We start from the raw sequence: 20,624 nt of genomic DNA on the forward strand, positions 1-20,624 counted from the left end.
GAGGGATGGGCAAGGGGAGTGAGCTGGATGGGACTGGGAAAGAGGAGCTCCTTCCCTTTCTCGATACCCAGAGAGAAAGGAGGGTCTGAGACCAATTCTACACCCTCTGAGGGCACAGAGGGCACACCCTCTGTAGCAGGTCACGAGAGAAAGAGTAGGTAGGGTCTGTACTCGAGGGACACCCGCGCAAAGGCGAGAGATTGGAAAACAGCGCTCTCCACTCTGGGTGGTGGTTCTCCAGATGGGGTCCCCCGGCTAGCAGCAGCAGCATCCCTGGGAACTTCCTAGAAGTGCTGGTTCTCAAGCCCCACCCCAGACGCTCCGGGGCACAGACCAGCCCTCTGGGAGACACCGATGCAGCTCAAGGTTGAGAACCACTACTCTAGTGCAACCAAGGATTTCACGTCAACAGCCAAGGACAGCTGCAAATGTGTTGCCAGGAAGGGACTCTCAGTAATGTACACAACCCAAAGGAACCTGAGCCTCACCTTACAAAGCCTCAAACGGAACTCTGAAAAATCACGATAAGCAGTACAAGGCTTGGCTAGAGATCTCTTGAGGTTACCAAAGAGGAGATTATGATGCTTCTCTTCCTGAAAGCCCCCTTTCCGATACTTCTTCCACGTCCGGGAGGATCTGCTCCTCACGGCGGATATTTGCATCCCTCCCCTTGTTCTCAAAACACCTCAGGTCACCTATAACCTCCCCTATACACACCTATCTACCTACTGTGCGCTCCCACACACATTCTGATCCCCCTCTAGCTAACCTTAAATCTTTCTGGAGACCAGCGTTCCTTGGAAGGCAGAGAGATGATAACTTTTGATGCTCGCGATTGAATAGTTTTCCCAGCAAGTGTTGAGAGCGCTTGCCTCTCCTCATGAAGCATGCTCAGAGAAGCAATGGTGTGTGAGAGAGTAAAAATAAATCTGTCCAGACGGCAGATGGTGCAGGTGCAAGCTGAGGGCCCCTAGCATTGCTCTCAGCCTGGCTCCTCATTGTCAGGTGTGGCCAATACCATCTCCCTCTCGTGGATGTTGAGAGACCGGCACGTAAAGAACCTGTGACTCCTAAGAAGATTCGACGCTCCGCGTACCTGGGTGGTGCGGTCAGGTAAGCGCCCAGCTCTTGGTTTTGGCTCAGCTCATGATCTCATGGGTCTTGAGATCCAGACCCATGTCAGGCTCTGTGCTCAACACAGAATCTGCTTGAGTTTCCCTCTCCCTCTCCCTCTGCTCCTTCCTCCAGCTCACTCTCTTTCCAAAATAAATAAATAAATAAATCTTAAAAAGAAGAAGAAGGCTCAACACTCTACAGATATGATCACTAAATGCTTCTGTTGTGTTCTTGTCCGCAATTGCCTTTAAGACATGGGGACCTAACCAGGTAAACAATGAGTTAAAGAAGATCCTCTCTTTGCTGAAAAGAGTCAATATTGAGGTTTTACGAAAATGTGGTGAGTGATGCCATGCTGGGCTTTTTCTATATCATCCATGTATCATAAGAGAAATGCGTGGCACCTAACACACTCTCCGTAAATGTTCATCAAGTGAAAGGAGCAATCACTTGTTGGAGGGGGAAGAATCACCAGGGGATGGAGACCTGGAAAGGCAAATGCAACCAGGCTTTGGTGGTCTCGTGCGGATGGGATAAACATATGCTTTCTTGGGCTTTGGACACAAAGCTCTTCCTAAGTCCCAAACCGCTGAAGCCAAAGCAGAGAGGAGCTCAAAGGTCACCTCTGACTCTGCGGATTAGAAGGGACTTGGATGAACTCCCAATTCCCTTCTAAATACGTGGGGAAATAAAACCAGTGTCATACCCTGCAGCAGTGTTAAATGGGTGAATGAGAATATTATCACAACATGCCTACACGTGGGCATTTCCTTAAATGTGGGCATTTCCTTAAATGTTGGTCTCACATTGGTCACTATTTTCATATCCGTTCATATCAGAGTGTTCTTTCATAAACTCACTTTTCTCGTCATGATATTTCCTACAGCAATAAGCACATGGCACACTTTGCTTTCCATCGAACAGGCACTCGGGCACATTTGTGTCATTGTTATGAAACCAGCTTACCTTTGAACCATCCAGCCTGTGTCTGGGAGTTTTATTCTGAATAAACTTCTTAAGCAGCTGTTTGACATGCTCTAACAATGTATAGTTTCCTGAGGGTACAAAGCTGTTTCAATTGCTAGGGATAGCCTCTCTAGAACATAACAAAATATAAAATTTTTCGTCTTGCAAAGCTACTACTAATGACAAAATATACTTCCAAAATACCATTAGCTTTAAATCTCTAGATATTCTTTTTCACCATTAAAGTTTTCTTTAAAATCTCCATTTGACCAGCTTTCTGGGTTCATGCATGGTCTCTATGTCCTCCTGGGCATATATTGGGTGCTGTCTCACAAAGGATGAGAGGGGGTTTACTGTGGTGATGACGTGGTGGAAGATCATGAAGTACCCCAAATAAATTTGGCATCACTGGAAGCAGAGGAGAAGGGTTATCTGTCCTCATACCCTTGGTCATTAACCTGAAATGGATGCTAAATTGTATCATGTGAAGGAAGGATGAAAGGGAAGGAGGGGAAAAGGAAGAAAAGAGGCTGAGAAGATTCCCTTTCCTTGTGCTGGGTTTCAGTTTAGGTTTGGTTCAGCTTAATTTTGTTTGCGAAGCACTGCTCCACTGAAAACACAAAGGTGCTTAGGGCAGTGCCTACATTATCTCTAAACAACCGAGTTAGGTTTTTGAGCTGCAAATTATCTCAGGCATGGATGGGTTTGTTGGGGAGAAACAGAAACCCACAGATCTTTATAGAACTCTGCAATCCAGGGCGGGGGGGGGGGGCAGGACTGGAACGCCACCTCTGACTCCCAGCTTTATGTCGTTTCCTTTCCCCTTTTTCCCTTTGCAGTAGACACAGGCTGTCCATGGAGCCAAAAAACCAAACAACAGTCTCAGAATTCCTCCTTCTGGGACTCACAGAAAAGCCAGAGCATCAGACTCTCCTCTTTGGGCTGTTGCTCTCTGTGTACCTGGTCACCATCTTTGGGAATCTGCTCCTCATCCTGGCCGTCATCACAGACCCCCACCTCCACACCCCCACGTACTTCTTCGTCTCCAACCTGTCCCTTGTCGATACCTTCTTCTCTTCCACCACTGTCCCCAAGATGCTGGTGAACCTTTGGACCCAGAACCAGGCCATCTCCTTTGTGGGCTGCCTTGCTCAGATATACACCTTCCACCTGTTTGGGACCATGGACAGCTTCCTCCTGGCTGTGATGGCCATTGACCGGTTTGTGGCCATTGTCTATCCTCTACGCTACTCGGTCATCATGAGCCCTTGTGTCTGTGGGTTGCTGGTGGGGGGGGCGTGGCTTATCACCAATCTCCAGTCACTCGTGCACACCTGTCTCATGGCTCAACTGACCTTCTGTGCTGGCTCCAAAATCCCCCACTTCTTCTGTGATCTCATGCCCCTGTTGAAGCTCTCCTGCTCTGATACACACACCAACGAGCTGGTGATTTTTGGTTTTGGCATCCTCGTGGGCATCAGCCCCCTCTTGTGCATCCTCCTCTCTTACACCTGCATTTTCTGGGCAGTCTTCAAGATCCCTTCTGCTCAGGGCAAATGGAAAGCCTTCTCCACTTGTGGCTGGCACCTCACCGTGGTGTCACTGTTCTATGGCACCATCTTTGCTGTGTACTTGCAGCCCACATCTCCTGCCTCCTCCCAGAAGGACAAGGCAGCTGCCCTGATGTGTGGAGTGGTCATCCCCATGCTGAACCCCTTTATATACAGCCTAAGGAACAAGGACATGAAGGCAGCCCTGAAGAAGCTCGCTGGCAAAGCAGTCTCCTCTCAGTCCTAGGGTAGAACAGTTGCTGGGCACTTAGCGTGTTCCAGAACCACTGTTGGGTGGTGGAAACACAGAGATACATCTCATCCCTGCCCTCAAGGCATGCAGAATTGAGTGGGGAATGTGTAATGTGTACATGTGTAAATAAATCATATGGCCCAACGTGGTAAATGCATCACAAAGATGAATGAAAAGGGAGAGGTGTGCATTTTCCCCACGATTTATCTTCCCCATGAAGATCAGAAGACTTCAGAGTAGTCTTAAATCCGTCCTCCCTGGGGTATTGGGCTTATGGGATTGCTACGTGGGTAATATAGTTGAACAAAAGATTGGCTACACCGTTTTTTTTTGGCTACACCATTTTAATATTGATAAAGACAACACATACTAGCCAGTTACATCACCATGCTTCCTAAGTGACGTGGAGAAGGACAATGAAACCATCTGTTGAGATCAGCTCACTTATTATTTGCTTCAGAAGCCACCAGCCTCGGTCTCACAGGGACCTTGTGGCCCCCTCTTGGGCCCATGACTTTGGGGATCTTTGTTATCATTGGGCCTCCCGCGTGCACCTCCCCCACTCCCCATGCATTGGATCATAAGAGACAATGACATTTGGCTCCCAGGTATTATGATTCAACAGGTTGGTGCTGAACCCTGGAATCTGCCTTTTTAACAAGCTCTCCAGGTGGCCCTGAAGCAGGGATTACACAGACCTCTGTCTGAGGACACAGGCCCTGGACTAGATGCAGAGGCCACGTGTCTCCTGTGACGTCCGTCACCTGACTTCAAACCCAATCCGATTCTACAGGCACAACTGTAAACAAGCAGATAGGATGGACTGGAATGCATGGAAAGTTAGTGCTGGGAGGTGAATTGTGTCCTCCAAAAAAGATGTGTCAAAGTCTAACCCCCCTGCAGGACCTCAGCATGTGACCTTACCTGAAAATAGGGTCTTTACAGAGATAATCAAGTTAAAATGAGGTCATTAGGATAGGTCCTGATCCAGTATGACTGCCAACCTTATCTAAAGGGAGAATTTGGACACAGACACACACACAGGGAGAAACGCAGGCAGGGATGAAGGTGATGGCTCCACAAGCCAAGGAACGCCAGAGATTGCCAGCAAACCAGAAGCCAGGACAGAAGCATAGAACAGATCCTCCATCACAGTCCCCAGAAGGACCTAACCCTGCAGACACCTGATCTCAGACTTCTGGCCCCTAGAACGGTGAGACAATAAATTTCTCATCCGATTTGTGGTCCTTTGTTATGGCGGTCCTAGCAAATGCATACAGTGAGTTTAGGAAGAGCTGGCAGCAGGCAAAGACCACACCCAGATTCATCCCCTCAAGTCCATGCCTCACGGCGTGTCTGGTTAACAGTCTGGGCTACATTACATCGAAAACCGGGGATGTACTGTATGGTGACTAACATAATATAATAAAAAATCATTATTTAAAAAAAAAAAAGAGTCTGGGCTACAATCAAAAAGAACAATTTCACAACATTTGCAGCAACATGGACAGGACTGCAGGACATAATGCTAAGCGAAATAAGTCAAGCAGAGAAAGACAATTATCATATGGTTTCACTCATTTATAGAACATAAGGAATAGGAAGATCAGTAGGAGAAGAAAGGGAAGAATGAAGGGGGGGTAAACAGAAGGGGGAATGAACCATGAGAGACTATGGACTCTGGGAAACAAACTGAGGGCTTCAGAGGGGAGGGGGGTGGGGGACTGGGATAGGCTGGTGATGGGTATTAAGGAGGGCACATATTGCATGGAGCACTGGGTGTTATACGCAAATAATGAATCATGGAACATTACATTGAAAACTAGGGATGTACTGTATGGTGACTAACATAACATAATAAAAAATTATTATAAAAAAATAAAATAAAATGGGAGCTTGCCAAGAAAAAAAAAAAGAGTCTGGGCTAGAGGAAAAGATGAAGGATTTCAGTTGTATGGATTTGGATTCATTTTCTGGGTCTCGGTGTGATGACAATGATGAGCTTTATTGCGTGCCCGGCACAGTGCTAAGCCCTTTGTACGCATTATCTCATATTTTAAACAACAACCCTACAAGGTTGGTGATAGAGGTTCTTATTTTACAGATAAGCAAGCTGAAGCTTGCAAAATGAAGCTGCCAAAAGTGGTAGCCAAAGTCCAAACAGAGGACCCATCCCAAAGCCCCAGATCTTAACATCACATGATGCTGTCTAGAAGTTGGCACCCAGGGGCGCCTGGGTGGCTCAGTCGTTAAGCGTCTGCCTTCGGCTCAGGGTGTGATCCCGGGAGCTCTGGGATCCAGCCCCGCATCAGGCTCCTCTGCTATGAGCCTGCTTCTTCCTCTCCCACTCCCCCTGCTTGTGTTCCCTCTCTCTCTGGCTGTCTCTATCTCTGTCAAATAAATAAATAAAATCTTTAAAAAATAATAATAAATAAAAGAAGACTATTCTATGACGGATTAAAATTATATAAAATTCTAATTTTAGTGCTCATAAAGTTTTATGGGAACACACCCATGCCCATTAATTTATGTATCATCTACAACTGCTTTCAAACTACAGAGCAGAGTTGAATAATCTTGACAGGCACTCTATGGTTCACAAAGCCTAAAATATTTACTGTCTGGCCCTCTACAGAAGGAGTTTGTTGACCCCTTTTCTATAGAAAAAGTAGCAACTGATACTCAAGTAGATCCTTGAACCAGAAGCGTCAGCATCATGAGGATTTTGCTAGAAATGAAGACCCAGACATCATCCCAAACCACTGAATCATAATTTTAACAGCAACCCACAGGGCTTATATGAGCCTTAAAGTTTGGGGTATATGTGGGGGATGGAAAGGAGGGCTGTAGAGATGTGGGACTCAAACAGGTCTTCAGTTCAGAGATACAGGAGAACCGAATCTGGGGCGTTTTTCATTTTCCGTTTTTCCCCACCATAGATATGGTCCTGGAGCGGAAGGTGCAAAGACCACACCAAACGCTTTGGACGAATTGCAGCTGCAGCTCGAAGACATGGCCACCAGGTGGCGATAGTGCTGTTTCACAAAATGGATTTAGAGCTTCTCTTTTTTGGAAACACTTATTCCGGCTGCTGTAAACTGGCCCAGCTCCCCTACCTCAGGTGTAATCGTCCCCGGAGGAGGGACAGCGTGTGCAAAGTTCCCGTGGTGGGACGGAGCCTGGGTTGTTCAGAGAAATCACGGAGAGCTGTGTCCCCAGCCCACAGCAAGGGGAGTGGGGTGTTTGTGGGAAACCGTGGAGGACAGCAGTGGTCGGTTACCAAGAGGACTGGTCCACAGAGCAGAGGTGACCGCGACATTAAGCAGGGTTGTAGGGAGGGCCCCAGAATTAATCCACTGATGAGTCATCCCATGGATGGGGGGTCAGAAAACCTATAAATGGCCAGATAGTAATTATCAGCTTTACAGATCATACAGTCTGTCATAATGACTCATGGTCTGCTGTTCCAGCATGAAAGCCACCGTAAACAATACATCAAAGAGTAGAAACTGAAACTTGCATTTCATATCATTGTACGTGTTATAAAATATAGTCTTTTTTTTTACTCTTGCAATAAAAAATGTGTTACATCATCAAAATGATTCAGAAAGATTCTCAATGAATATCTACCTTCCATGTGCTTCTCTCCCCCCAAATTGCAGTGATAAAATAGAGCAGGTGCCTTCTTTTTTTTTTTTTTAAGAAAGTAAAATATATTGCAGAAATGGATCTGGCTGTCTGGGTTTTAGTGACTGGCATATCTTCACTCCTTTTCTCTCCTCACCCCAGAAACCCTCCCATATACTTGCCTCTTCTAATTTGACTCCCTGGAAACATGGGTTCCCAAATAAATCAACTACCAGAATATTTCAACTGTCACCTATAAAGAGGAAATTAAGAGGAAGTTTCCACCTTCTGAATCAACCGGCTGGGCTCCAGGATCACAGGAAAAAAACCAATTAATTTACAAGACAGAAAATCCTGTCTCAAATCTACCATCCAGTGTGAGCTCTCTGACATTATATATTACTGGACACATTAATCCTATGGTTACCACTAAGGTCCCCTTCATGAACACAAGGTTTAAAGTTTTAATTATCAAACAAAATTATCAAAAGTAGCTCATGAAATGTTTTCTTTTGATTTGTTTCCAACCATTTAAAAATTTGAAAAATAGTTCATAGTTCAAGAGCCAGATTTGGCCCACAGGCTCTAGTTTGCAAATCCTGGTACACATGGATGAGAGCGACAAGAAGCAAAGAGACCAACAGGGACCAAAGAGTGAGAGGTGGAATGGGCTGAATCGCAGGACCAGAAAATGAAGGGATGGATGGTGCCACAGGACCTTTGCATAGCTAATGCCTCCTCAGCTTTGAGATTTCAAGGCAAACCCCACTTCCTCAGGGAAGCCTCTCACCCCCCCATCCCAGCTATGTCAGGTGCCCAAATACATTCACTAGTCCTCATTCTCTTCATCACATTGGTGATTTTATATTCATTAATGTGATTCTCTGATGAATGTCTATTTCACCCACTCAACCGTGAGCTGAGAAACCATGTTTTCTTTCTTATCTTACCTAAATCCCTACAGCAGCCGCTCAAAATATAGTTGTTGACTGAGCAAATGAATGAATGAACAAATAAATGGATGAACAAATGAACGAATGAGGAGGCAATGCAATGGTAAGACTCTAGGAGGTAAGCTGAGTTGGAACAGAGACATTTAACAGTCGAGGTTAAGTTGCTGTGGTATGCGATGTAAACTCTCCTTCCAGTCCCCCAGCCTCAGCAAAACCTGTCATACACCCAGGAACCTTGGCGAAATCAAGGAGAGAAGCCAGTGCCCCTCATCCCAGAAACCAGGAAGAGTGAGCTCACAGTGAAGCTATTTAATTCAGCAATAACAGGAGACCGTAAGAAAATAATCATCTAGTAATTCTCCAAAATCTCAGGAAGGGTGTTGGAAGGGGCTGGAGCCCATTTAAGTGGCTCAAGTGACCCTGGCCAGTATTAGAGCACAATAACACTTTTTTCTCTATACATGGGATTTTGTTGGGTGATTCAAAGCAATTTTGGAGACTCAGACCCTGAGACTCAGAGAAGGAAAGTGACTGTCCCAAGGCCTATGCTAAATCAGGGCAGAGGGAGCATTCCAATCCAGTGTAGTGTGACCTGAAAACCTGACCCGTCCCTCCACCATGCCAGATGGCCTTCCAGGTGAGTGACTCGCCCAAGGTCATGCTGCATGTGGGGCTCTGGGGGGCAAAAGGTGGATCAGCTGGTGAGAAAGAAAGCCACTTCCAGCAAGGGATAAGAAAAGACGCAGTAAGTCTGCAGCCTGAGGTCCTGGAGGGGAAGCTCCTACTCCCCTGTACATTTACAAGGGATTTGGGGAGTCACTGCCATACCTCTGTGAACCTGTGTAGTGGGAGGTCCCCAAGACCACCCTCAGGTTCAACGATTCACTAGAAGGAGTCAACAGAACTCAGCAAAATTGTTATATTCATAGTTTATTACAGGGAAAGGATAGAGATTAAAATCAGCAAAGGTCAAAGGCACGTGGGGCAGGGTCCAGAAGGGACCAGCCACCAGGGGACCAGTTGTCTCCTCCCTGCAGATTCATGTGGACAGCACGTAATTCACCCAGCAATGACCTTCGACCACACACGTGGTGTACTGCCAACCAGGGAAGCAAGCTCCTTGAGTCTTGTTGTCCCGAGTTTTCCTCAGTATTAGTTTCCTACTGCTGCCATAGTAAAACACCACAGACGGGGTGGCTTAAACAAGAGAAACTTATTTTCTCAGTTCTAGAGGCCAGAAGTCCAAGATCAAAGCATCAGCAGGCTTGGTTCTTTCTGGGACCTGTCTCCTTGGCTGGTAGATGGCCGTCTTCCATGCCCTCATATGATCTCCCCTCTGTGCACACATCCTGTGTCCAAATATCCTCTTCTCATGAGGACACAGTCATATTGGATTAGGGCCCACCCTAAAGACTTCACGTGATTTAAGCACAGTTTAAAGGCCCTATCTCCAAATACAGTCACATCCTGAGGAACTGGAGGGGGGAGGGGAGGGCGGTTAGGGCTTCAATATATGAATTTGGTGTGGACACAATTCAGCCCATGACAGCCACAGAGACACGGCTGACTGCCCATGTGGCGTACCTTGGTTTCTCAGACTCTGGCCACTCCAGGTTAAACTGACACATGTGGCCCAAGGCTCCCACTATAAATCACATCGTTAGCATGGCCTCCAGGTATACGAAGAGATTCTTATCAAGTAGGATACTCCACAGGCTTAGACGCTACCTCCCAGGAGCCAGGCAAGGGCCAGACGTTTCTGTGGAAGTGCAGCTGAGCCCAGAGACCTGGAAGAGAGGAGGGAGGAGCTAAGGAATGACATGGGGTCTCTGCCTGGCCCTACTCACCCCTGGCCACTTGCCCCAGCTGACCAGTTGGTCGCCGCTCTCTAGGCTGCCTCCCCTTTCTCTGGGACAACCAGAGGTCCTGCAAGTTGGACACTACAGCAGCGCCTGGCATGGCTGCTGGTGGCCAGTTGCTGAAGGTGTCCTGGGGCGTCTACAGGGGACTGGCCAGCAGGAAAGCCCAGCAGACCTGCAGCTGATGGAAGGAGGGCCCTACAAGGGGGGCTGGGGTCTCTGCTGCACCTCAGCTTCAGCTCCACAGCTGGCCTGCTGGGCTTTGCCATTGGGAGGCTCTGGCCAAGATATGTTGCCCCACTAAGTGCCTGCCAGGTGACGCCACATCCCACCTCAGGAAGCTGCCTCATGGTGACTTGGCCACCCTCTCTCCCTCTAGGTGCTTGATGCTGCCTTGGTGGACATCTCTGGGCATCTCTTCCCAGGTTCCTCTAATGATGGGCTCCCAGTCAGGCAAGTGTCGCTTCACCCTGGAAGGTGCCTGACACAGGGGAGCCTCAGGCAGAAGGACAACTGGGAATGTCAAAAGTGGTTGGGGGGAGAGCTGGGAGCCTGCTCCCCATGATCTTCTCCATCTTCCATTCCCAGGAACTAAGGATCGCGGGGAGATGGCAGACAGGAGGCTTAGCCCACAGACACGTGCCCCGCCTCCATTATCCCCACCCCACCCCCAGCCTCGGTAACAGGGGGAGTTGTTCTTCCTTTTGGATGGACAAAGACATTGAGGCCTAGAAAGAGTGTCTGCATTTGGGGTCCCCAAGAAGCTGACCCTGAAACAAGGATTCGAGTGCAGGGAGTTTATTTGGGAAGTGATCCAGGAAATGCTGGAAGGAGGGTAGAGAAATGAGAAACAGAAGGGAAGGAAGTCAACGAAGAACATACTGATATTCAAGTTCCCACTCTGGGCAGTTGGAGCTCCATCCCATGGGGACTTGCGGGGTTCGATGTGAAACATACACCTGCAGGCATCCCACAGGAAGGGTGAGGGAGCTGGGGTTCATACCCAACCCCCGCTGTCTGCCGCAGAGATGCAGAGCTCTGCTCAAACCTCACCAGCCCCCTCCACCTGCATTTCTTCTTTCAGCAAATCCCCATTTTGCTGGGGGCTGGATTTATCCATCAGGCATCATAAGTACCGCACATCATGTCTGCAGCCGGTGAGAACATCTGGGGGAAAGAGAATACACACACACGGGCTCCTAAATAAAGCAGCAGCTACCAAAATCCAGATCTCACAACATGTGAAATTCAGTATTCATAACCATTTTATCAGCACTTAGCAAGAACTTCTGGTTGCTGAGAAAGAATCATAGCCAACTGTGAATTAAATGAGCTAAATAAATGAGCCAAACAAATGCAACAGGAAAAGTAGAGAAACGCTGTCAAAAGTGTTTACCAAGAGTAAGTAAATATGGATATGCTGTGTGAGTGGTGGTTAATCATTTGATATGATATGGGTGGGGCCAAGGGCTGCTCTCATCCCCATGCCAGCCTCCAGCTTCTCCGAGGTGCTGGGATACCCTGGTGGGGCCCCCCTCCAATCCCCCCTGCCCGGGACTTGTGAACAGGTGTTGTCTTGACCCTGACCTCTTCCCCACTGTCAGCGGCTACCTCAAAGACTCCTGGGGTGTATCCCACCACTCTCCAGCCTGACTCCTCCCAAACAGACGTCCAAGAAAAATGAACAGAACCTGAGAGACCCACGGGACACTAACAAGCATATTAACATATGCATAATGGGAGTCCCAAAAGAAGAGAAGAGAAAGAGATAGAAAAAAAAGTTGAAGAAATAATGGCTGAAAAAAAAACTCCCACAGTGGATGAAAGATATGAATCAGCACATCCAAAAAGCTCAGCAAACTCCAAGTAGGATAAACAGCGAGATCTGCTTTGAGACACAGGATAAGCAAACACACACAACCTCCTCTACGCAAGACTCTCAGCCACCCCCTCTATGCAGGCCTCTGGCACCTGGTACCTGACCTCTGACCTGAACACTCAGCAGTGAACAAGACAGATATGCATCTGGTGGAGTCCCAGTTTTGACAAGGACACTGATAAACTCAACACTGAAGCTCTTATGTTCAAGCCATGACCGTGTTCAAAGAAATGAAACACTAGGAGGTAATAATGTGTGGACAGTGGTAGGTACTCAAGGAGGGCCTCCCCAGGGGGTGCTTTTGGAACTAAAGGATGAGAAAGAGGCAAATTCAGAAGAACCAGGGCTTCCCAGACAGAAGGGACTACATGTGCCAAGGGCCTGGGACAGGTACAGTTGGATCTAAAGGAGGACCAGAGAGGAGGTCATGGTGAGCAATGGGGACAACAAAGGGGAGGAGGCTGGAAGTCTTACTGGGAATCTGGATTTTATTCTAAGTGAGGTGAGCGGTCATGGGAAGTCTGTACAGAAGAGGTGTGTCATAATCCGGCTTCAGTTTTTAAATCCACTCTGGAGAATGGAAGCAGGTTAAATTTTCCAAGAGGGCCACAATTATCTCCCATCCTACATCCTCTTTACAAGGTCACCTTGACATAAGGCCCACTGAGAGGGGTGGGGTCTTGATTCTGGTGCCAGAAGGGACACAACATGAAACCTAAGGCTGGGTTAGGAAAGGTAAATACAGCTTTGGTCTTGTTAACTTTTGGAGTCCTGGGTGGCCGTGTAGGACACCTGATGACACTGACTGGTGACCTGCTGGTAGGAAGCCCAGGCCAGAGGGAGAGGCCCGTGTCTCTCTTTCTCTGTGTCGTCGTCCACAACCTGTGAAGAGGTCCCAGCCCTTAGCGGTGATCAGTTGCAAACCCTGTGAGTGAGTATGCCTGCAGATGATTCCACTCCCCAGTTTGTTGAGTTACCCCTAAACCTCAAAGCCTTTCCCACCAAGGAGCAGAAACCATCAATGTCAGCTCTGCCCTGCCCAAAGTCCTTACCCACAGCATCTGTGGGCATCGTAAAATGGCTTTTACACCACTAGTTGGGAGATGGTCTGTGAAACATCGGTAGTAACTGGAATTTAGGGGATGGGAAAATTGGGAGGCACCCGAGCGTCATCCAGGAGACTGAAGAAGAGGAGGTGTCATGGAAGGAACGGGATGAGGCCAGGGCTTGCACCAGGCTGGAGCAGTAGATGGGGGAAAGGGGAGGAAATACGCGCAGGATGAGTTTTGAAGGTAAACCCGAGAGAACTTGCTGTGTTCGATCACCAAAAGAGGGTGGGTAAGAGGCAAGACGAGGGCTCAGGGCTGTGCCACGATATTCACAGTGGGAGCGAGGAAGGCCGCCTAGAGCCCCCATCCCCTCCCCACCCGGCCCGGGCGACTACATATCCCAGCATCGCTCGCTCAGGCCGCGGGATGGGAAAAAAAAGAAAAAAAAAAGTTTGGGCCAAGCATTCCCGGAATGCGCTTCCTGCTCGCGCGGAGCGGGGGGCGGGCGGGGAGGCCCGGGTGGGGCGGGGAGGGCGGGGGGCGGCGTGGCCGGAGCCTGGGCGCGCACTCGGCCCGGCCCGGGCCCCAGCATGGCCGAGCCGCTGCTCAGGAAAACCTTCTCCCGCCTGCGGGGCCGGGAGAAACTTCCCCGGAAAAAGTCGGACGCGAAGGAGCGCGGTGAGCCGGGGAGGCGGCCGAGGAGGGGGCGCCGAACCCCGCCCCGCCCGGGAGATGGTCCCGGAGCCCCAAGGCGGGACGGCTGGGGGGCGAGGGGGAGTCCCGCGGAGTCCCCCGCGGCCCCGGGTGGGGGACCGAGAGTGGGCAGGGGTCCTGTCAGGAAGGGGCTGGGGGGGGGGGGGGGAGAGGGGGTACGGACCGTTATGTGCGCCTGGCCCGGGATGCCAGCGCTGCGGGCTCCTTGCGAGGCCCGGGAGGGGGCCTCGCCCCTGACAGGAAATGGGGCCGAGACCGAGCGCCTGGAGGGCGGAGGGGAGGAGTTGGGAAGCTGGCGAACGGGCCCAGTCAGGCCAGGCTGGGGACACCCTGCGCCCTGGAGACCCGGGATGGGAGATGGGTAGCGAACTCCTGCAGAGGAGGGAGAGGGGCGGCGCATCAGCCACAGTGGCCGCCCCCTAACCCCCTCGCACCTATTAACCAGTCACTGCAGCTGCGCGCACCTTAGGCAGCCCTAGGAAACTGTCCCTTTTAGACGAGCGGGGAAACTGAGGCACGGAGCTGTTGGGTCATTTGTCCAGAGCCAATGAAGTGACTTAAACAGCTCTTTGGACATGCTACGAATAGAGACCGCCCCGAGACAGGGTCAGGGCGTTGGAAACCAGAGTTGACCAGAGGAGGGAGTCCACCAGCAAACAAAACAAGACCTTAAGGAAATGGGAGCTGTGCGGGACAGAAAGTCCCGGGAAGGAAGGAGTTAAAGGAGGAAGGCCTGACGACTCCAGGATCTGACCTCCCCCCCACCCCAATCCCTTCCCAAAGAGTCCCAAGGTTCCTAAAGCAGAAAGAAGAGACAGGGGTGCCCACGCACAGACAGGAAACAGCCAAGGATGTCAGAGAAGGGAGGATGGAACAAAGGGGAGGCCCCAAGGCGTTGACCGTGGGGATCTGGACGGGGCTGAAAGACAGGGCTCACTCCAGGATGGGGGCAGAGTCTGGAAGACAGGAAAGGGGTGGGGGGTGGGGGGAGCACTGGAGAAAGGGAGGACCCAGCTCTAGTTGGTGTGCCTGCCCCTCTCTTCTGAAAGGAGCAAGCGAGCTTCACTGTAGGCTGCGTGCTTGCCCATAACCCGGATGCCTGGGAAGCAGTCCCCACACGCAGCTCTCTGATGCCTCCCTGGAGGGGGGCATTGAATCTCCCCATTTCACAGGAGGACACTGAGGCTCAAAGATGGAAAGCAACTTGCCCAAAGCCACCCAGTAAGAAGGGACAGGGGCAGAGCTCCATGCCAGGGGTGGGAGGTAGAGCTGAGAATGAAGGGCCCAGGTCTGGACCCTGAGGTTGAAGGACAGAGGGACACCATTTGGGACCCCAGGGACTAAGAGCAGGCGGGCTCTAAGCTGGCAACCAATGAGATTGCTGGCCTGTGCCCGCCCATTCCAAACAAACATGTGGAGTGCCAGTACTGCGTGCACCCCAGCCCTGGCCCCTGGTGGGGGACAAGCCAGCGGGCTGGGGCTGCACTGGGGGCAGCAGAGTGGTAGGTGGGTCTCACTCCCCTTGCTCTCTGCCAGGCCGCCCAGCCCAGCGCCAGGAGCCCAGTCCTCCAGAGCCAGAGCCTCAGGCCCCTGAAGGGTCCCAGGCTGGAGCAGAGGGGCCCCCAAGCCCTGAGGCATCTCGGAGCCCAGCGCGGGGGGCCTACCTGCAGAGCCTGGAACCCAGCAGCCGCCGATGGGTGCTGGGTGGGGCCAAGCCACCGGAAGAGGCTGCTTTGGGGCCCAGGGCAGCTGGCAGCGGAGAGCCCGCGGGTGAGATCTGGTACAACCCTATCCCTGAGGAAGACTCCAGACCCCCGGCACCTGAGACCCCAGGACCACAACCAGGCTCAGCTGAGCCAGAGGGCCTGGCCTCCCAAGGTGAGCACAAGCCTCATACCTCCAGCCCCCCAAGATGATCGCAAGCCTCACCCCCGTCCCAAACCCTGGCTTCTGAACCCCGAGATCTGCTCTTCCCCCAGGCGCAGCCCCTGCCAGCCCCCCAACCAAAGCCTCCCGCACGAAGTCCCCTGGCCCAGCCAGGCGCCTCTCCATGAAGATGAAGAAGCTGCCGGACCTGCGGCGCCGACTGAGCCTGCGGGGCACCCGGGCTGGCCGAGAGCGTGAGCGGGCCGCCCCCGAGGGCTCCGTCATCAGCCGCTACCACCTGGACAGCAGTGTGGGGACCCCGGGACGGGCGGCAGGGGCTGGGGCCACAAGGGGCCCTCGGGCCGGTTACCTCAGTGATGGTGACTCCCCGGAGCGCCCAGCAGGGCCCCCATCGCCCACTGCCTTCCGGCCCTATGAGGTGGGCCCATCAGCCCGAGCACCCCCCGCCGTACTCTGGGGCCGCCTCAGCCTACACTTGTATGGGCTGGGGGGACTGCGGCCGGCACCTGGGGCCACCCCAAGAGACCTCTGCTGCCTACTGCAGGTAGATGGGGTGGCTCGGGCCCGAACGGGACCGCTGAGGGGGGGGCCGGACTTCCTGCGGCTGGACCACACCTTCCACCTGGAACTTGAGGCTGCCCGGCTGCTGCGGGCCCTGGTGCTGGCGTGGGACCCCGGTGTCCGGCGGCACCGGCCCTGCGCCCAGGGCACTGTGCTGCTACCCACAGTCTTCCGAGGTAGGATCCCTGGCTGCAAGGGAGGAGCGGTTGGCACAGGATTCAGCTCCCCCTCTTCCCCCAGAGTGTCCAGGGTGGGGGTGTGGCTTGCAGCAGGGGGCCGGGCATAGGAGCCTGGGGGGCCAGACCCCACAGATCCCCTTGTGTCTTCAGGGTGCCAGGCCCAGCAACTGGCCGTGCGCCTGGAGCCCCAGGGGCTGTTGTATGCCAAGCTGACCCTGTCAGAGCAGCAGGAAGCCCCAGGCACAGATGAGCCCCGAGTCTTTGGGCTGCCCCTGCCGCTGCTGGTGGAGCGGGAAAACCCCCCAGGCCAGGTGCCCCTCATCATCCAGAAGTGTGTTGGGCAGATCGAGCGCCGAGGGCTGCGGGTGAGCCCCCTGCCCCATCCCAGCTGGCCCTCAGACCTATACCCCAGGACACCCAGCATACAGAGGCCAGGCCTTCCCCACACATACACTTGCCTGGGACACTCCTAGCTCTGATCCAGCTTAGACAAGGTCAGGAGGCTCCCCTAGACCATAGCACCCAGCCCAGAACACATGGGTCATCCATCCATTTAGTAATACATGGTCCCAGACCTTCTGGAGCTCAGAGTTTGATGGGAGGAAAGACATGATTCCAGTAACTCACAAGTGTAAAACTGTGGCTGGAACAAGAGTGAAGAAGCTGGGAGAGCTTAAAGCAGGATCTGATGCTGGTTGGAGTAATCAGGAAAGGCTTCCCAGAGGAGGTGACAAGTGAGCTGAGGACGAGGGCGGTGCCAGAATGCATGATCCAAGCGGAGGGTTTACAGGGTCGGGTTGTTCAGGCAGCCAGGTAGGGACCCAATGACAAGTGTCAGAGGAGCAGGAAAGCAGCTGGTGAAGCCACAGCCAGCCCCCAACCCCTCAGCCCACTGCCACCTCACCCAGACCTCCAGGCCCCACCCTACCTGGCCCTGATCAGTTTGTAGCACTGGCAAGATCTCTCTCTGTCCCCACCCCCAGGTGGTGGGGCTGTACCGTCTGTGTGGCTCGGCAGCCGTGAAGAAAGAGCTTCGGGATGCCTTTGAGCGGGACAGTGCAGCCGTCTGCCTCTCTGAGGACCTGTATCCTGATATCAATGTCATCACTGGTCAGCATGCCCCCTCTGTCCCCAGCCTGCTCCCTATTCAAACTGCACCTCAAGGAAGTCCCTGTGGTCCCTCTGGGACCTATCCTTTCTGTCTGGTTTTGTTTTCACTTCCCCCTCCTCTTCCCCCTCCCAGCCCCAGCTGACCCCTCCAGCCTCAGAAGCCAGGGGTGCCCTGACCAGAATTGGCCCTGTGTCCACAGGCATCCTCAAGGATTATCTTCGGGAGTTGCCCACCCCGCTTATCACCCAGCCCCTCTATCAGGTGGTGCTGGAGGCCATGGCCCAAGGACCCCCAAGCAGGGCACCCTCCAGCACTGAGGGCACCCGTGCGCTCCTCAACTGCTTGCCGGATGTGGAGAGGGTAAGTTGGGCCAGGTGGGAGTGGGCAGGACTGAATGGGCTGACACCAATGAAGTGCTTCACCCACACCTGAGCCCATGATGTGCATGAACTTGTGGCATTGTCAACAATCCTAGAAAGTAGTTGCTATCAGTACCCCACTTCACAGCTATGGAAACCTAGGCCCAGAGCAGTTAAGTGAGTTGCCCGAGGTTGCACAGCCAGGATATCATAAAAATGCAGGCTCTGAAGGCAGGTCTGTCAGCCTAACACAAGGGAGGTTCCTGGCTGTGGGATCCTGGAGAAGTCGTGACCCTCTGTGCCTCAATACCCTCATGGGGTATAAACCCTAACATAGAATTAATGCTAGCCCTGTCTGACACACAGAGGAGTGGGTTCAAATCCAAGCTCTGCCATTTAAAGCTAAGTTGCCTTTGTCCTCAGTCTCCCCTCCAGCAAAATGGGATCATAATACTAATACCGAAGCCTTAGGTCAGCCATCAATCAGCTATGAGATCTCGAATTTCCCCACTCTGGGCCGCCTTAGTCTCCCCTCAGGTTTGACAGGGGACCAGCTTCCCCCGCCTCATGATTCCCAACCGTCTTCTGTCAGGCCACGCTGACACTTCTCCTGGACCACCTGCGCCTCGTCTCCTCTTTCCACGCCCACAACCGCATGACCCCGCAGAATCTGGCCGTGTGCTTCGGTCCCGTGCTGCTGCCGGCGCGCCAGGCCCCCGCCAGGCCCCGCATCCGCAGCTCGGGCCCGGGCCTGACCAACGCAGTGGACTTCAAGCGCCACATCGAGGTGCTGCACTACCTGCTGCAGGCCTGGCCAGGTGAGCCCGCCCCTGGCCCGCGCCGCCAATCCGGGCCAGGCCGCCGCCGCGATGCTTTCTCGGGCGACCAATCAGAGTCTCGGACTTCAGGCGTGCCACGCCCTCCTCGCGTGGCCCCGGGCGTAAACCGGTACCTGGTAGCCTCAGCAACGCGTTCAGATTGAGCCAATCCGAGCTCGACGCGGTCAGAGGGCCGGTTGCCTAAGCAACCAGGTGTCCCTCGGCCAGTGAAATCCCGATGCGGTCGCGGGTCCGGTCTCCCGTCGGGCCAATCAGGGGCCTGGTTAGCTAGGCAGCCAATCACGAGCCCGCTCTTCCCCCTCAGATCCCCGCAGGCCCCCGGAGCCTCCGGACCTCGCCCCGTGCCTGCGGCCCAAACGGCAGGCGCCGCTGCACTTGCCGCTCGCCGGCTCCGAAGTGGTGGCTCGGCCCCGCGGCCGGGGCGGCCCCGAGAGCCCCCCGAGCAACCGCTACGCGGGCGACTGGAGTGTCTGCGGACGGGACTTCCTGCCGTGCGGGCGGGACTTTCTGTCCGGGCCGAACTACGACCACGTGACGGGCAGCTACAGCGAGGACGAGGACGAGGAGGCGGGCGACCCGGCGGGCGCCGCAGACTTCGACGACGACTTTGAGGCGCCCTTCAACCCGCACCTGAACCTCAAAGACTTCGACGCCCTCATCCTGGACCTGGAGCGAGAGCTCTCCAAGCAGATCAACGTGTGCCTCTGAGCCGGGCGGGGTGGGACCCCGGTCACAAAGGGCCGGGCTCCAGGCTGCTGAGGCCGATCCCGGGCGACGCAGGGAACCAGAGTGGACCAGAGCGGTCGCCCGGGCCGCCGTCCCGGTTGCTGGAGAGTTGCCTAGTGACCAGGCAGCCCATTGCTGAGAATCATTCCTCGTTTCCAGTGCTCAGTGGTGGGGCATTGGCTGCAAAGGCTAGGGACTAGGGACTTTTGGGACCAGCTGTTGGGGCCATCTTTTCTGAGTACCAAGGGCTTCTCCCCATGCAGCTAAAAGGCACTTCTCCCGCTTGCTGGGCTGGCCTCTCTTGCCCCCTCCTCCTTGGCCAGGGAAAAACCAGTTACTGTGAGCATCACGCCAGGATGGTGAGACACCGCCCCCCTTCCCGACCCCGTCAGTCCTCTTGCTGCTGCCAACCAAATCAGTATTAGCTTTAAACACCGCACTCTGCTTCTCCCTCCCCTGGAGGGTCCAAGGATATTTGAGGCAAGGTGGGGGAAAGCCCCTATCCTGGGCTCTGGCTGGATAAGGGCAGCCGAGGGCCTTTAGAAAAATGGCTGGTTTCCGCACCCTCTCTTCCAGGGAAAACCCCAATTGCCTCAAACCAGGAAATGGAGATAGCAGAGTCTGGCCCTTCCCCTCCCCAGTTCTTCCTCCACATCCCTGAAGAAACTGAGCACTTACAAGACCTCCCTTTCGGAGGGGCCCCACCTGAAATGTCAGGCTGGGGGCACTTTTGGTACGGAACATATTTATTGCCTCCGTGCGTGTGTGTCTGTGTGTGAGGACTAGTGTGCATGAACAGGTCTGGAGCAGGCGTATGGGGCTCTTTCAGGGACCTCTGATGGGGAAAGAATTTGCAATGGCTAGGCACCCTGAAATCCCCAGTAATGGAGCCTCAGTGGGCCCCAGAGTTCCAGTGGGAGAGTAGGTCCCCTCCTGTCTCCCCCTTTTCCCTCACTTCCATCTTTGTGGACAATAAATCAGTATGCACAAGTTCTG

General features: G+C 53.2%; 2 protein-coding genes across 2 annotated transcripts; both read left to right on the forward strand.

Moving 5' to 3' along the window:
• The first annotated feature begins 2,937 nt into the window (after nt 1–2,937).
• LOC113248709 (olfactory receptor 1I1) lies at nt 2,938–3,879 on the forward strand. The gene has a single exon (XM_026490311.2). The coding sequence runs from the start codon at nt 2,938–2,940 to the stop codon at nt 3,877–3,879; it is 942 nt and encodes a 313-aa protein (XP_026346096.1).
• A 9,906-nt stretch (nt 3,880–13,785) lies between these two features.
• SYDE1 (synapse defective Rho GTPase homolog 1) lies at nt 13,786–20,618 on the forward strand. The gene is made up of 8 exons (XM_026490313.4): nt 13,786–13,930; nt 15,503–15,844; nt 15,946–16,590; nt 16,744–16,958; nt 17,577–17,703; nt 17,904–18,064; nt 18,656–18,881; nt 19,207–20,618. The coding sequence occupies exons 1-8, from the start codon at nt 13,843–13,845 to the stop codon at nt 19,608–19,610; spliced, it is 2,208 nt and encodes a 735-aa protein (XP_026346098.1). The 5' UTR covers nt 13,786–13,842; the 3' UTR covers nt 19,611–20,618.
• The last annotated feature ends 6 nt before the right edge of the window (nt 20,619–20,624 follow it).

Source organism: Ursus arctos, unplaced genomic scaffold, assembly GCF_023065955.2.
Source record: "Ursus arctos isolate Adak ecotype North America unplaced genomic scaffold, UrsArc2.0 scaffold_14, whole genome shotgun sequence".
NCBI lineage: Eukaryota > Metazoa > Chordata > Mammalia > Carnivora > Ursidae > Ursus > Ursus arctos.